We start from the raw sequence: 17731 nt of genomic DNA on the forward strand, positions 1-17731 counted from the left end.
TAACTTTATCATGCTCAAAGGGATTTTCAGTGTCTGCTTTTTTTTTTTTTTTTTTAGACATCTACCAATCGGTGCCCTTCTTTGTTAGGCATTGAAAAACCTCCCTGGTCTTTGGTTGAATCTGTGCTTGAAATTTACTGCTCGATTTGAGGGACCGTACAATTATTTTTATGTGTGGGGTATAGAGATGGGCTAGTCATTCAAAATTCATGTTAACCACTATTATTGAACATAGAATAAGTCCATGCATCTTATGTGATTTTAAGCACATTTTTACTCCTTAACATTTCCGCTTGTAATTTATCATATTTTTGAAAATGTTCTACAAAGACAATTCTACTTGACATTATGGGCTTATTGTGTGTATATCAGAGACACAAAATCAAAATGTAATCAATTTGAAATTCAGGCTGTGACACAACATTTAGAAAAAGTAAAGAGAATACATTCTGGAGACACCAGTTAGACCTCTCACTCAAAACCATTTTTTTGTCTTATTTTGCACCTACCCCAAATTTGCCATGAATATTCTTATGTTACTGAATGTATCCGGAGTATTGTCAGATTTCGTTATCAACAAATGCAATGAAAGTACAGCAAATGTAAAATGCATATATAATCAACAGTGTAATGTTTGGATTCAGTCTTGGCAGATGAACTGTTTTGTCCTCACCTTTTAGTCTAATAATTTTCCCATAATCTCCAAAATGTTCCCCTTGAAATTGCTGCCATGGTTATGCATATGCTTTCCATATTTCTTCTGTGAGAAACATTTCAATTTAGCCCTATTCATATAGGACAACTCCAGCAAGTGTACGGGGTTGAATAGAGGTTAGAACATTTTTAAATTCATTTACTTATTCACATTAGCTGCTACTTAAAGGAATAAATGGTGAGGATTGAAAACAAACTGCACAACCGCTATAGAAATACCCTTTGTCAAAAGTCCTTTGTTAGTTTTGTGTAAGGTATGTTGATAGTTTAGCAGGAGTGTCAAACTCATTTTCCCTGTGGGCTGCATTTGGTCTTCACTGAGGTTGAGGGCCGCACAAAATATTGATATTCCCTCGCGGTCAAAACGTGCAAAAAATTGTTCTCTATCAATCGCTTCTGGAATTTTCTACGTTCCCTGACTGTCTAGCTTTCGTTTCAGTGACTAATAGCAAGCTGGACAGAGTGAAGAGACTATAAATGTAGGTCCATTATTTCTACACAGTTTCGATATGGTTTTTGTCATTTCATTGTCGATTTGACATTGTTTTTCTGGGGAAAATTTACAAAAACAAGATTGAAATGGGCCTTGAGTTTGACATGTGGTCTAAGGCATGTTGATGGCAATTGTGTAAGTATGTTTTGTGTGAGCAGGGCCTGTTGCTCATTGTCCCTTGGAGAATAGGGTTTTGTTGTCACACCCATAGAGCCCTTAGGTCTTCTGTAGCTCTGCCTCCTGTAAGGCAGAGGTTAGAACTGACGAACACTATTACCACCATCTTAAATAAACAATCCTCAGGCTTTACATGGCATCATATTAAAACACTGGGAGCTTTAGGTGGCCTAATCTAATTGTGTGCTATGGGTGGATTTTAATTTGGTCATGTGGCATCTTTAAGGGCATGTTGTTAAAGCTCTGATACCTCCAGGGAAGGGGAATGTAATAAGAAAGTTCTTCTTTCTGTCCATATCAGTTCACATTTCTCCCGAGTCCCATTCTCATATGAGAGCAAACACCATTAGGGTAAATGATAAGCCAGAGCCTGACTGTACCTATCTATCTTTGGCTTGGTGTGGGATGTACAATAGAGCTGGGATGATAAACCCAAAATTACCCACACCGATATTGCCCTCTTACCGGAGCAGTTTGCTTAGGTCGGTCATTTTCAGTGATTTTTCTACACAAAGCTCCTGCACATATTTTTTTGTTCTAAAACTATTATTTGGCCAACAGTGATCGCTCCCTCTCCCCACTCTGCGCACAGAGGAGGGAGGGATGCTTTCTGATAAGCACAAGCATATGACCATTGCTCCAAATGCAATTGCGGGACAGACTGTTTTCAAAGGTACTACTGTTTATTTCTCACCTCTTAATATTGAGTTCATGCCACCACTTTACAACCGGAGTATGGTTTTGATGTGCCCACGGAGCGGAGTGCACCATTTGCGCTGAATAGGCTTACATCAAGTAGCCTAGGCCTAGTACTGGATAGTTTTGTTGGACATTACATTTACTGATAGCCATATAGGCTAATTAATAAAACAATCTAGCAACAAGATCATATTTAGAGTTAGCAATCTAGCTAAGTGTTTTGAGTTCTCACTTCCACACGTGGTGAATAATATAGCTTAGAACAGGGGTGTCAAAGTCATTCCATGGAGGGCCTAATGTCTGCAGGGTTTTGGTCTTTCCTTTTAATTAAGCCCTAGACAACCAGGTGTGGGGAGTTCCTTACTAATTAGTGACCATAATTCATCAATCAAGTACAAAGGAGTACAATCAAGTACATTTTCTATCATAGTATAGCCTATCTCAGTTACTTGTCTTGGCACAACAACAAAAAACTGCCACTAATGGAAAGTAGGCCTAATTGTCAATTTATAAAATATATATAAATAAATACGTTATTAATATATCTATATCTATCTCTATATATATATCTATATCTCTATCTATATATCTATATATATCTATATATATCTCGATCATTGTATTTATCACTATCAAGCAAAATAGTTACATTTTATCATATTACTTTTGGTCCATATCGCCCAGCACATGGTTGTAAAATGCTTGTTTACTCTTCATTACTCTATTTGTTGTTTGCTATTAAACTATTGTGTTTCTACATTGTTGACTTTAATGGGTTTGTCTAAAAATAGCATTGGTGAGTGTAATTGAAGCTTATTTGTTTGAAGTAGCCCTGGGGTAAAAAAAACACAAGCACCACATTATTCTCATGCTCACACAGCATGCACAGAAACGCATGAAGGCAAATTAGGCACAGATGCACACATACAGAAAAGCGTGCCAGTATATGTCATTCCACAGAATGTCATAGGCTCAGATCAGCACCCCCCCCCCCCCCCCCCCCCCCCCCAAGGACTCTTGGTTAGTGGTCCATTAATTATTGTTCAATGAGAAGTGTGCAGTGAAAATAGACCTTGGAGGGAGCAACCTTGAGGGAATCTTATTTGAGTCAGGAAATTATGTTCATATAATAGGGAAGATATAGAAAACCTGCCAGAGAACATATCCAATGGACAATCTCTTAGGAAAAAAGACAAAGTAACTGATGTTGGCACAAGATGGAGGGAAAGTTGGAGCATAACTAACAAAATTACAGTTTAAGAAAATATAGGCTTAATCCAGTATAAACTAATGTATGGAATTTATTATACATGAGAGAATTCATAAATTCTACAGCACAACTGCAGAGTCATGTCTTAAGTGTAAAGCAAATAATGACTCAATATTCCATGCTTTCTGGGAATGCTATAAAGTCTGGAAGTTGTGGGCAGCGCTAGAAAATTGGCTGTCAGAAAGAAGTATTACAATGTAAATGTACTTTTAATCTGTCTGCCTGCATATTTTAAGACATTTGCCTATGGGTGTGTATTCAGTGCTTGACTTGGGCCGGAGCTGTCCGGAACACCATACTGGCACTTTCAATTTTTGGGGAATTGCATACCGGCTCCTCTATAAAAATAAAGTAGCCTTTTGCTGGCCCAGATTCACACACCCTGGCAAAAAAGGTTGATCAAAGTGGAATGAAGGCGGGATCTTCATTGAATAGCAATGAAGAGTGGGCATTCATTTCCTGATGTACGGTTTGTTCAAGTTTATTTGCGTTAGTCTGTTCGAGATTGCACTGATTAAAAATGTGCCAGATGAGGGTCAAATGAGGGTTTGTAAAGTCAGGAAAAGTCATGGAAATTAGTTTCATAATTGTTGTTAATGTAATTCATGAAAGCACATATCAGCCATTATCGGAATGGCCCTTCAGTACATGTCTGGTGCTGCGTGTGTGCCAGTGTGAGTGGGCCGTTGCCCGAGGGGAGATTCAGTAGCAGGTATAAAATAATTGCAGACTAACTATACTGAACAAAAATATCAACACAACATGCAGCAATTTCAAAGATTTTACTGAGTTAGAGTTCATATAAGGAAATCAGCAATTTAAATAAATTCATTAGGCTATGGATTTCACATGACTGGGCAGGGGCGCAGCCGTGGGTCTTGGAGGGCATAGGCCCACCCACTGGAGAGCCAATCAGAATGAGTTTTTCCCCATAAAATGTATTTATTACAGTTATAAAAACTTAGCACACTCTTGGCATTCTCTCAACCAGCTTCACCTGGAATGCTTTTCCAACAGTCTTGAAGGAGTTCCCACATATGCTGAGCACTTGTTGGCTGCTTTTCTTTCACTCTGCGGTCCAACTCATCCCAATTGGGTTGAGGTTGGGTGATTGTGGAGGGCAGGTCTTCTGATACAGCACTCCATCACTCTCCTCCTTGGTCGAATAGCCCTTACACAGCCTATAGGTGTGTTAGGTCATTGTCCTGTTGAAAACAAATGATTGTCCCACTAAGCGCAAACCAGATGGGATGGCGTTTCACTGCAGAAAGCTGTGGTAGCCATGCTGGTTAAGTGTGCCTTGAATTCTAAATAAATCACAGACAATGTCACAAGCAAAGCACCATCACACCACCACCTCTATGCCTTACGGTGGGAACCACAGATGCGGAGTTCATCCGTTCACCTACTCTGCATCTCACAAAGACACAGTTGGAACCAAAAATCTCAAATTTGGACTAATCTGACCAAAGAACAGATTTCCACCAGTCTAATGTCCATTGCTCGTGTTTCTTGGCCCAAACAAGTTTCTTCTTCTTATTGGCGTCCTTTAGTAGTGGTTTCTTTGCAGCAATTCGACCATGAAGGCCTGATTCACGCAGTCTCTGAACAGTTGATGTTGATGTGTCTGTTACTTGAACTCTGTGAAGCATTTATTTGGGCTGCAATATCTGAGGCTGGTAACTCTAATGAACTTATCCTCTGCAGCAGAGGTAACTCTCTTGGTCTTCCTTTCCTGTGGGGGTACTCATGAGAGCCAGTTTCATCATCGCGCTTGATGGTTTTTGCAACTGCACTTGAAGAAGTTCTTGAAATGTTCTGTATTGACTGCCCTGCATGTCTTAAAGTAATGATGGACTGTCAATTCTCTTTGCTTATTTGAGCTGTTCTTGCAATAATATGGACTTAGCCCTATTTGGTAAAAGACCATCTTCTGTATACCACCCCTACCTTGTCACAACACAACTGATTGGCTCAAACGCATTAAGAAGGAAAGAAATTTTGCACATGAACTTTTAACAAGGTACACCTGTTAATTGAAATGCATTCCAGATGACTACTTCATGAAGCTGGTTGAGAGAATGCCAAGAGTGTGCAACGCTGTCATCAAGGCTAAGGGTGGCTACTTTGAAGAATCTCAAATACACATGTTTTTTTTTGGGGGGGGGGGGGGGGTTACCACATGATTCCATATGTGTTATTTCATAGTTTTGATGTCTTTACTATTATTCTACAAATAAAGAAAAACCTTTGAATGAGTAGGTGTCCAAACTTTTGCTTTTGATCTGTCCGTTTCGTCTGTCCGTCGTCTACTTAGACATCTTGCTTTGAAGTAGCCTACCTTATCCATTTGATCCCTGATTTATTGAATGAAGAAATAATTTTATAAAGACAAAAGTACATTTACATTTACATTTAAGTCATTTAGCAGACGCTCTTATCCAGAGCGACTTACAAATTGGGTATACAAAAGTATTTAGTTGTGACGCTGAAAAAGTCAAGCCTGCACACCCAGGAGCTCTCCTGATGGAGGGTTGACCACATGTTGATAACATGTGACTAACAGTGCAGTTCTAAGTGCCTTGATCAACGGCAGGAGTTGGTATATCTACATGGGATCAGACAAAAGTTTCCCAGTGTCAATAATGTTTACTTTTTCATGTAGGCTATAATAAGTCATGAAAATATGGTTCAACGTATAGAGGTCTATATAGCCTAATGCAATTTGTGAATTTCGGTGAACATAGTCTAATGTACCGACTTGGAAAAAGACAGCAAAAAGACAATTCTTCCATCCCAAGTCAAGCACTGGGTGTAGAGAGATACGCAATGGGCTGGACGATTCTCTTCTCATCTTGAAAAAACTTGGAAGTCAATCAATCTGCCATAATTGACACAATGGAAAACATCTAATCATTTATTATTGGGATAGCATGGGTGGTTTGTATCTGGAGTGTATTAAAAAAAACCAAGACAAATATATATATATATATATATATATACACACACACTAAAGTATGTGGGCACCCCTTTAAATTAGTGGATTCAGCTATTTCAGTCACACCCGTTGCTGACGGTGTATAAAATGAAGAACAGAGCCATGCAATCTCCATAGACAAACATTGAAAATAAAATGTACTTACTGAAGAGCTCAGTGACTTTCAATGTGGCACCTTCATAGGATGCCATCTTTCCAACAAGTCAGTTCGTCAAATTTCTGCCCTGCTAGAGCCAGGAGCAACAACGGCTCAGCCGCGAAGTGGTACAGGATGCTCACAGGATGAGACCAACAGGTGCTGAAACGTGTAGCGTGTAGAAATCATCTGCCCTCTGTTGCATCACTCACTACCAGGTTCCAAACGGCCTCTGGAAGCAACGTCCGCACAAGAACTGTTAGTCGGGAGCTTCATGAAATGGATTTCCATGGCCGAGCAGCCACACACAAGCCTAAGATCACCATGCGCAATGCCAAGCGTCAGCTGGAGTGGTGTAAAGCTTGCCGCCATTGGACTCTGGAGCAGTGGAATCGCGTTCTATGGAAAGATGAATCACGCTTCACCATCTGGCAGTCCAACAGACGAATCTGGGTTTGGCAGATTTTTGCCCCAAAGCATATTGCCAACTGTAAAGTTTGGAGGAGGAATAGTTCCAATGAAGGGAAATCTTAACGCTACAGCATACAATGACATTCTAGACAATTATGACCTTTCAACTTTGTGGCAACAGTTTGGGGAAGACCCTTTCCTGTTTCAGCATGACGATGCCCCCATGCACAAACAGAGGTCCATACAGAAATGGTTTGTCGAGATCGGTTTGGAAAAACTTGACTGGCCTGCAAAGAGCCCTGACCTCAACCCCATCGAACACCTTTGGGATGAATTTCGAACGTCGACTGCGAGCCAGGCCTAATCGTCCAACATCAGTGCCCGACCTCACGAATGCTGCTGTCTCTGAATGGAAGCAAATCCCTGCCGCAATGTTCCAACATCTAGTGGAAAGCCTTCCCAGAAGAGCGGAGGCTGTCATAGCAGCAAAGGGGGTACCAACTTTATATTAATGCCCATGATTTTGGAATGAGATGGTCGACAAGCAGGTGTCCATATGCTTTTGGTCATGTAATGTATATAAAAACTATGTAGATGGTTGGAAGGACTGAGGAGCACAGTGACCGCTCACCTGGACCTGAGGAAAGTGCACCTGAATATCCACACATGCAAACAGACAGGCAAGCAGTTAATTCTGTTCTTGGAGGTGTGTATTGACATTTACTGGGTGTACACACTTATATACACACAGCTACATGCATACTGGCACGTACACAACACCATAGGCTACAATAGGTCACATCCATGCTGACACTACTTCAGGATTATTATTTTTTAACTGCAGGTAGAACATTAGCAATGCCACTTGTCAAGGTTCTAATAATGACCATCTGACCTACATGTTAGTGATGTCAGTCCTAGTCTGCTGAGTAAGCAAAAGGTTCTGCCTTCCAAGGAAAATGAGTTGCATTCCTGGTCATTCTGCCTCAATACCAGCTGAGTCATCGAGCATGGGCTCTGTCTAAATTTAGACTATGCTTCGCACTGCCCTCTACGGACCGGGCTGGGGTAGCAGTCTGACCAATGCTATCTGCACCAGTTTTTTGGCCCGAAATAAAAATGGTTGGTTGTTTGTTTTTCAGGGATGATGCCAGCAGTATCTTTGATGGGTTAATGGAAGAAGATGAAAAGGACAAAGCAAAACGGTGAGGTCTTTATGAGCTCAAGCACTACATTAAAGACAACTCTGTACGTAAGCTTAGTTTGATCATATTAAATCACATTTTATTTGTCACATGCGCCGAATACAACAGGTGCAGACCTTACAGTGAAATGCTTACTTACAAACCCTGAACCATCAATGGAGTTTTAAGAAAATACCTAAAGAAAGAGTAATAGATAAGAATAACAAATAATTAAAGAGCAGCAGGAAATAACAATAGTGGGGCTATATACATGGGGTACCGGTACAATGTCAATCTGCGGTGGCACCGCTGTTGAGGTAATATGTAGATGTAGGTAGAGTTATTAAAGTGACTATGCATAGATAATAACAGAGAGTAGCAGCAGCATTATGGGTAGCCATTAGATTAGCTGTTCAGGAGTCTTATGGCTTGGGGGTAGAAGCTATTTTGGAGCCTCTTGGACCTAGATGTGTGGTAGCAGAGAGAACAGTCTATGACACGGGTGGCTGGAGTCTTTGACAATTTTTAGGGCCTTCATCTGACACCGCCTGGTATAGAGGTCCAGGATGGCAGGAAGCTTGGCCTCTGTGACGTACTGGGCCGTACGCACTACCCTCTGTAGTGCCTTGCGGTCAGAGGCCGAGCAGTTGCCATACCAGGCAGTGATGAAACCCATCAGGATGCTCTCGATGGAGCAGCTATAAAACCTTTTGAGGATCTAAGGACCCATGTCAAATTTTTTCAGTCTCCTGAGGGGGAATAGGCTTTGTCGTGCCCTCTTCATGACTATCTTAGTGTGTTTGGACCATGATAGTTTGTTGGTGATGTGGACACCAAGGAACTTGACACTCTCAACCTGCTCCACTGCAGCCCCGTTGATGAGAATGAAGGCGTGCTCGCTCCTTCTTTTCCCGTTAGTCCACAATCATCTCCTTTGTCTTGATCACGTCGAGGAAGAGGTTGTTGTCCTTGCACCACACGGTCAGGTCTCTGACCTCCTCCCTATAGGCTGTCTCATAGTTTTTTTGTTAAAAAAAAAAATGTTTAAAATTTTACCCCCTTTTTCACCCCAATTCCGTGGTATCCAATTGTTAGTAATTACTATCTTGTCTCATCGCTACAACTCCCGTACGGGCTCGGGAGAGACGAAGGTCGAAAGCCATGCGTCCTCCGAAACACAACCCAACCAAGCCACACTGCTTCTTAACACAGCGCGCATCCAACCCGGAAGCCAGCCGCACCAATGTGTCGGAGGAAACACCGTGCACCTGGCGACCTTGGTTAGCGCGCACTGCGCCCGGCCCGCCACAGGAGTCGCTGGTGCGCGATGGGACAAGGATGTCCCTACTGGCCAAACCCTAACCCGGACGACGCTAGGCCAATTGTGCGTCGCCCCACGGACCTCCCGGTCACGGCCGGCTGCGACAGACCCTGGGCGCGAACCCAGAATCTCTGGTGGCACAGCTAGCGCTGCGATGCAGTGCCCTAGACCACTGCGCCGCCCGGGAGACCGGCTGTCTCATTGTTGTCGGTGATCAGGCCTACCACTGTTGTCATCAGCAAACTTAATGATGGTGTTGGAGTCGTGCCTGGCCGTGCAGTCATGAGTGAACAGGGAGTACAGGAGGGCGCTTAGCACACACCCCTGAGGGGCCCAAGTGTTGAGGATCAGCGTGACGGCTGTGTTGTTACCTACCCTTACCACCTGGGGGCGGCCCGTCAGGAAGTCCAGGATTCAGTTGCAGAGGGAGATGTTTAGTCCCAGGGTCCTTAGCTCAGTGATGAGCTTTGAGGGCACTATGGTGTTGAACGCTGAGCTGTAGTCAATGAATAGCATTCTCACATAGGTGTTCCTTCTGTCCAGGTGTGAAAGGGCAGTGTGGAGTGCAATAGAGATGGCATCATCTGTGGATCTGTTGATGCGGTATGCAAATTGGAGAGGGTCTAGGGTTTCTGGGATAACAGTGTTGATGTGAGCCATGACCAGCCTTTCAAAGCATTTCATGGCTACAGACATGAGCGCTACGGGTCGGTAGTCATTTAGGCAGGTTACCTTAGTGTTCTATGGGACTATGGTGGTCTGCTTGAAACATGTTGGTATTATAGACTCAAACAGGGAGAGGTTGAAAATGTCACTAAAGACACTTGCCAGTTGGTCTGAACATCCTCAGAGTACACGTCCTGGTAATCCGTCTGGCCCTGCGGCCTTGTGAATGTTGACCTGTTTAAAGGTCTTACTCATATCGGCTGCGGGGAGCATGATCACACAGTCGTCTGGAACAGCTGATGCTTTCATGCAAGTTTCAGTGTTACTTGCCTCGACGCGGGCAAAGAAGTTATTTAGCTCGTTTGGTATGCTCGTGTCACTGGGCAGCTCTCAACTGTGCTTCCCTTTGTAGTCTGTAATAGTTTGCAAGCCCTGCCACATCCGACGAGCGTCTGAGCCGGTGTAGTACGGTTCGATCTTAGTCCTGTTGTCACGTTCCTGACCTGTTTTCTTTTGTCTTGTATTTATTTAGTTGGTCAGGGCGTGATTTGGGTGGGTTTGTCTATGTGTGATTTTCTATGTTGGGATGTTTGTGTTCGGCCGGGTATGATTCTCAATCAGAGGCAGCTGTCAATCGTTGTCCCTGATTGAGAATCATACTTAGGCAGCCTGGGTTTCACGTGTGTTTTGTGGGTGTTTGTATCTCGTGTCAGTGTTCGTGCCACACGGGACTGTTTTCGGTTTGGTTACGTTTGTTGTTTTGTGTTTTGTGTCTTCTGTTTTACTTTCATTAAATTATGAACACTAACCACTCTGCGTGTTGGTCCGATCCATGCTCCTCCTCATCTGAGGAGGAGAACGACTATGACAGCTGTTACACCTGTATTGATGCTTTGCCTGTTTGATGGTTCGTCGGAGGGCATAGCGGGATTCTTATTAGCTTCCGGGTTAGAGTCCCGCTCCTTGAAAGTGGCAGCTCTACCCTTTAGCTCAGTGCGAATGTTGCATGTAATCATTGTGTTGTTTTTGTTAGAATCTTAGTATGTGTATTCTTGTTTCTCATGTACAACCCTCCAGAGTGTCCCGTAACAAGTCTGAGAAGAAGCGCAGAGACCAGTTCAATGTCCTCATCAAGGAGCTGGGTACCATGCTTCCAGGCAACACCCGGAAGATGGACAAGTCCACCATCTTACAGAAGAGCATCGACTTCCTGCGCAAGCATAAAGGTAAGGACCTCTCCTACTCCTAGCCCTCGGATATCAACATGTCTGGAAGAATAGGAACATTTCCGTGTTTTTACCAAGCTGTCTGAGTATTTCACATCAGTTACTCCCCCATCTGTGTTTCTGTCAGAAATAGCTGCGCAGTCAGAGTCGAGTGAGATCCGACAGGACTGGAAACCTCCTTTTCTTAGTAATGAAGAGTTCACACAGCTGATGCTGGAGGTCAGTGGCACTTGACACACTGAAAGTACAGTAGTTTGCACATCCTTTCACTAACAAGTATCTAGAAAGAAAGGATGTCAGTCCAAGGATATCAGTAGCAACATTCTGTACTGCTTTTGTAGTTAACTGAAGAAGGTTGACAACGAAACGTCTGTGAATTTTTTTCCCTGCCTGCTGTGTAAGCAAGAAAACCCCCCCACCCTTTTTGGTTTAACGCACCAAGGACTATTCAAGTTCAAGGTTGAGCGCAATGGTACCTGTTTTCTACATAGTTCACTTTCTCACATTCTATTTTGCAAGTAGATGGTGTTTTAACACACTGTTTTGTATCTGCTAGGCATTAGACGGCTTCTTCCTAGCAATTATGACAGATGGGAACATAATCTATGTCTCAGAGAGTGTTACATCTCTACTGGAACATCTTCCTGTAAGTATTCACTCCATACATATACATGAGTTAAGGTTGACATCCATGACCAAGGATTACATACATGTGTGTGTTTGTTTCAGTCTGACCTGGTGGATCAGAACCTGTTGAACTTCCTGCCCCTGGTGGAACATTCAGACGTGTATAAAGCCCTGTCATCTCACATACTGGAGGGAGAGACGCTAACACCAGAGTATCTCAAGAGTAAGTACTGGAGCTGTTTAGTAGTTTCTATCATGTTCATGGTCTAAATGGCCTATGTCAAGTCAATTTGGCCACAGCATGCCATGAGCAGATGATTTGTTTCAGAACTAGATGGGTTCATTTAAACCAAGTCTATCAAATTGTACTCTGCTTCATTGTATGATTTAATTTGTTTTCAGCGAAAAACCAGTTAGAATTCTGTTGCCACATGCTCCGAGGGACGATCGACCCCAAAGAGCCTCCTGTGTATGAGTATGTTAAGTTCATCGGAAACTTCAAGTCCCTGAATAATGGTAAATTTTCATTATATTGATGTGGGAAAAAATTTGGCTTTGAATGTAGTACACAAGTAGCTGGTCTGTATTTGGTTTGTGACCATAAATGCACTTAGTCTGACCAAAAGGCAACAATGACTAAGTTGTAATTTTCCCTTTCTCCTATAGTGCCTAACTCAACTCGAAATGGCTTGGAAGGGGTGATCCAGCGGTCACTCCGGCCCGCTTTTGAGGACCGAGTCTGTTTCATAGCAACTGTGAGATTAGCCAAACCACAGTTTATCAAGGTAAGACAATTGGAATTCTAGAGACTTATATATCATAGACTGCATATTTCGGTAGCTAGGTAACCAAGTATATCTAATAATGTACTGTAAAGTCTTCTTAGTAGGAGCACTGTAAATTATTTTCTTTGTATGAGATGTAAACCTCTAGTTTTTCCTCACTCACCCCACAGGAGATGTGCACTGTTGAAGAACCCAATGAAGAATTCACCTCTAGACACAGCTTAGAATGGAAGTTCCTCTTCTTGGACCACAGGTAATGTGTGCTGTCTATATCCATGTCTGTGTGTGCTTACTTGCCAATGTCATGCAAGAGAGAGTTAGCCTCTAGCTGTGTGAGACTCAGCACAGCAGTCAGAACACAGTCCCAGTGAGAGTGTGTTTGGGTCAACTCTGTTAGCTGGCTGCTGTGTTCTATATCTGGGCCAGTCAGTCGGCTTGCTCTCTAGAGGAGACAGCTCTGAGTCTCAACCGTTTAGGAGCAACAGCACTAGATTGAGTACTTAGTGTTTCACTGCTACTGAAAACCTCTATTATACGAACCTTTGTAGACACTATGTCCAGACGGTAATACAATGCTTTGTATCGGTTTTTAATGTGTTATTACTGCTTAAAAGGCTGAGAAACTGTATATCATTGTATTTGAATGGGTTATGTTGTCACATTAATAACATTGCTTGTTTATCTCCCCAGGGCTCCGCCCATAATAGGTTACCTGCCGTTTGAGGTTCTGGGTACATCTGGATATGACTACTACCACGTAGATGACCTGGAGACACTGGCCAAATGCCATGAACACTGTGAGTCATTTTTTTGTCGCATTTGTGTATTTTGTAAGTGCACATTTTATGAGTGTGTTTTACTGTCCCATGTACAGATCTGTGACATCATCTCTCTCCTTTCTCTCTTTTGCTGTGTTCTGCAGTAATGCAGTATGGGAAGGGGAAATCGTGCTACTACAGGTTTCTCACCAAAGGGCAGCAGTGGATCTGGCTCCAGACCCATTACTACATCACCTACCACCAGTGGAACTCCAGGCCCGAGTTCATTGTCTGCACGCACACTGTCGTCAGGTGAAGATCGACTAATCACTTAAAAGGATATTCATATGCATATCTCACAACAAGTATCAATGTGTCAGTCATACTACATATAACCAGCAGTATTGCATTGATATCCTAAACACTATCACATACACTACCATCAGGAATGATGTTCAACTCTGTCTCTCTCTTGTGGAGCAGCTATGCTGAGGTGAGGGCTGAACAGCGCAGAGAGCTGGGGATTGTTGAGGAGTCACTGCCAGAGATCTCTGCAGTAGATAAGGTGAGACACTTATCAGACCAATGTGAGAACTTGCTGACCGCTGAATATAAGAAATCACTGAGTCCAGGAATAAAGAGGTGGCTGAGTTTGGTTAATGAGGTCTTGTTCAGTTTAAGGGATACGATGTCTCACTGTCTGTGACTCTCACTGGAGTAAGACATGGTTAAGTGCTCAGACAACAAGGATGATGTTAAAACATCTTTGGTGAGCAAACAGCGGGGTTATGGGTTTTGAATTCGTCCTTCAATCCCAGTAGTACGATCCTTCTTTTCACCAATCCAACTATGTTAGATCAGTGATTACCTCATGCAAGGGAGGAAGGAAGGATGTACTTCCCAAGTGTTCTAACAAGGCTTGGGAGTTCTAGTAGTGAGTCTCTACTGACTGTTCTATCTGCTCTCTCATCTCACAGCAGTCTCAGGACTCTGGTTCTGAGTCTCAACACCAGCTCAACACCTCCAGTCTGAAGGAGGCCCTAGAGGGCTTTGACCGCAGCCGCACGCCTTCGGCCTCCTCACACAGCTCCCGCAAGTCCTCGTCCCACACTGCTATCTCCAACCCAGCCTGTAAGCGCTGACCACATGACGTTACTACATCCATCTTGTCTAGTATGATGTCATCTGTCCTGAGAGCTTCTTTGATCCTAAGAGTAAGGTGTTTGTTTTTTCCTTCTCAGCACCTAAGCTTAAGACAGACAGGGGTACACCGGGATGCCAGTCCGTCTCTGCTATTGAGATGACATCACAGCGAAGATCATCCATCAGCAGTCAGGTCAGAGTGGGTTTCTTTCAGCTTGCGGTCAAGCCTCTCTATATTTGATAGTGATTTGGTTCCTAATGTAGTTCCTGTGCTTGTATCCAACAGCAATCGATGAGCTCCCAGCACACCCAGAACACAGGGCAGAACATGGCCCCATCCATGGTTCCACAACAACAACCACAGCAGCAACTACAACTGCAACAGCAGCAACCACCACCACAACAGCAGCAGCTTCAGATCCAGCCTAGTGTCCAGGTGAGAAATATTCCTCATGATTGTAATTTGGCAGTTTCTTTTGCTAGAGCCAGTGACACAGAAACTCAGCAAAAAAATACGTCCTCTCACTGTCAACTGAGTTTATTTTCAGCAAACTTAACATGTGTAAATGTTTGTATGAACATAAGATTCAACAACTGAGACATAAACTGTGACTAACAGAAATGGAATAATGTGTCCCTGAACAAAGGGGGGTCAAAAGTAACAGTCAGTATCCACTGCAGTGCATCTCCTCCTCATGGACTGCACCAGATTTGCCAGTTCTTGCTGTGAGATGTTACCCCACTCTTCCACCAAGGCAACTGCAAGTTCCCGGACATTTCTGGGGGGAATGGCCCTAGCCCTCACCCTCCGATCCAACAGGTCCCAGACGTGCTCAATGGGATTGAGATCCAGGCTCTTCGCTGGCCATGGCAGAACACTGACATTCCTGTCTTGCAGGAAATCATGCATAGAATGAGCAGTGTGGTTGTTGGCATTGTCATACTGGAGGGTCATGTCAGGATGAGCCTGCAGGAAGGGTACCACATGAGGGAGGAGGATGTCTTCCCTGTAACGCACAGCGTTGAGAATGTCTGCAATGACAACAAGCTCAGTCCGATGATGCTGTGACACACCGCCCCAGACCACGACGGACCCTCCACCTCCAAATTGATCCCGCTCCAGAGTACAGTCCTCAGTGTAACGCTCATTCCTTCAACGATAAACACAAATCCGACCATCACCCCTGGTGAGACAAAACCGCGACTCGTCAGTGAAGAGCACTTTTTGCCAGTCCTGTCTGGTCCAGCGACGGTGGGTTTGTGCCCATAGGCGACATTGTTGCCGGTGATGTCTGGTGAGGACCTGCCTTACAACAGGCCTACATGCCCTAAGTCCAGCCTCTCTCAGCCTATTGAGGACAGTCTGAGCACTGATGGAGGGATTGTGTGTTCCTGGTGTAACTCGGTCAGTTGTTGTTGCCATCCTGTACATGTCCTGCAGGTGTGATGTTCGGATGTACCCAATCCTGTGCAGGTGTTGTTACACGTGGTCTGCCACTGCGAGGACGATCAGCTGTCCGTCCTGTCTCCCTGTAGCGCTGTCTTAGGCGTCTCACTGTACGGACATTGCAATTTATTGCTCTGGCTACATCTGCAGTCCTCATGCCTCCTTGCAGCATGCCTAAGGCACATTCACGCAGATGAGCAGGGACCCTGGGCATCTTTCTTTTGGTGTTTTTCAGAGTCAGTAGAAAGTCCTCTTTAGTGTCCTAAGTTTTCATAACTGTGACCTTAATTGCCTACCGTCTGTAAGCTGTTAGTGTCTTAACGACCGTTCCACAGGTGCATGTTCGTTAATTGTTTATGGTTCATCGAACAAGCATGGGAAACAGTGTTTAAACCCTTTACAATGAAGATCTGTGAGGTTATTTGGATTTTTACGAATTATCTTTGAAAGAGGTAACTTTGTTAGCCCATGGTACAGTTTTCCACCCAGATGGACGCAATGCAGCACCTGAAGGATCAGCTGGAGCAGAGGACCAGGATGATCGAGGCCAACATCCAGAGGCAGCAGCAGGAGCTCAGGCAGATCCAGGAAGAGCTCAACAAGGTGCAGGGCCTTGGCCTACAGGTGAGCACTGCCCCCTACTGTCTGTCTGGGGAACATCGCTATAGGGCCTCATATACTAACCACCACTGCCCTCTTATGTAGAACTGTGTGAGTACTTGAATCAAAAGGTCTGCACATTTGCGTGGATGCATGTATGTGTCATTATGCCTGTGTTTGTCTATGAAAGGAGATTCGTCTTATTCTGTGGTATTTGCTCTGGTGCAGATGTTTCTCCAGCCGGGTACTAGTGGGCTGAGCCTGGGCTCTGTGCAGCTGGCACACGGGACCACCATGCAGCCAGGGGGTGCTCTCACCATGCAGGGCCAAGTGGTGTCTGCAGGCAGTCTGCAGGGCAGCACTCCACAGCAGCATACGGTCCAACAACAACCCCAGCAGCAGTCCCAGCCCCAACAACAGAACCTGTTACGAGACACCAGCTCTGTCCTCTCACAGTCTTCAGTGCGGTCGACTCACTCTCTGCCGCCCCAGCAGAGTGCCCTACCGGCCTCCCTCTACAACACCATGATGATCTCTCAGCCCAACCAGGCCAATGTTGTCCAGATCGCCACCAGCCTGGCCCAGAACAGCAGCAACAACACAGCTGCCATGGCAAACTTTGCCCAGGACCGCTCGGGACAGATCAGGTACACGATGCCACCAACAGGGTATGTTCTCCTCTCACTCGGTATGCGCCACACTCAGTGGCTGATGTTACTGAGAAATATGCTGATTATCCACAGGATTTGCATACATTTTCATGTGTCTGTCTAAAAAAAATCTGTTGCTCATTCATTACCACCCTCACTCCATCATCTCTCTCAGGTTCCCTGCTGGCTCTCAGTTGCTGACTAAGCTGGTGACTGGGCCGATGGCGTGTGGAGCGGTCATGGTCCCTACAACCATGTTCATGGGCCAGGTGGTGACAGCGTTCGCTCCTCAGCAGGGCCAGACTCAGACCATCAGCATCGCCCAGCAGCAGCCTCAGCAGCAGGAGCAACAGGCTCAGTCTCAGGCCGATGCCACACAGCAAGGGCTGGCCCAGCAACAAACACAGTTCCTCCAGGTGAGGTGAC

General features: G+C 44.4%; 1 protein-coding gene across 11 annotated transcripts in view; it reads left to right on the forward strand.

Moving 5' to 3' along the window:
* LOC129869622 (circadian locomoter output cycles protein kaput-like) overlaps positions 1–17731 on the forward strand; it is a 58598-nt gene that overhangs the window by 31487 nt on the left and 9380 nt on the right. For 3 of the 11 annotated variants that reach the window (XM_055944196.1, XM_055944197.1, XM_055944198.1), the window contains 18 exons: positions 8041–8103; positions 11147–11295; positions 11423–11514; positions 11738–11767; positions 11852–11941; positions 12025–12145; positions 12325–12438; positions 12589–12707; positions 12878–12960; positions 13398–13504; positions 13630–13777; positions 13949–14030; positions 14443–14596; positions 14707–14801; positions 14895–15044; positions 16521–16679; positions 16884–17323; positions 17481–17721. In XM_055944196.1, coding sequence (XP_055800171.1) covers positions 8041–8103; positions 11147–11295; positions 11423–11514; positions 11738–11767; positions 11852–11941; positions 12025–12145; positions 12325–12438; positions 12589–12707; positions 12878–12960; positions 13398–13504; positions 13630–13777; positions 13949–14030; positions 14443–14596; positions 14707–14801; positions 14895–15044; positions 16521–16679; positions 16884–17323; positions 17481–17721 — 2437 coding nt within the window. Of the gene's footprint in view, positions 1–8040; positions 8104–11146; positions 11296–11422; positions 11515–11701; positions 11768–11851; positions 11942–12024; positions 12146–12324; positions 12439–12588; positions 12708–12877; positions 12961–13397; positions 13505–13629; positions 13778–13948; positions 14031–14442; positions 14597–14706; positions 14802–14894; positions 15045–16520; positions 16680–16883; positions 17324–17480; positions 17722–17731 lie in introns of those variants that run through there. The other 8 variants (XM_055944200.1, XM_055944199.1, XM_055944203.1 and 5 more) reach the window with 8 other exon arrangements.

The sequence above is a fragment of the Salvelinus fontinalis genome, chromosome 14 (genome assembly GCF_029448725.1).
Source record: "Salvelinus fontinalis isolate EN_2023a chromosome 14, ASM2944872v1, whole genome shotgun sequence".
NCBI classification, from domain to species: Eukaryota; Metazoa; Chordata; class Actinopteri; order Salmoniformes; family Salmonidae; genus Salvelinus; species Salvelinus fontinalis.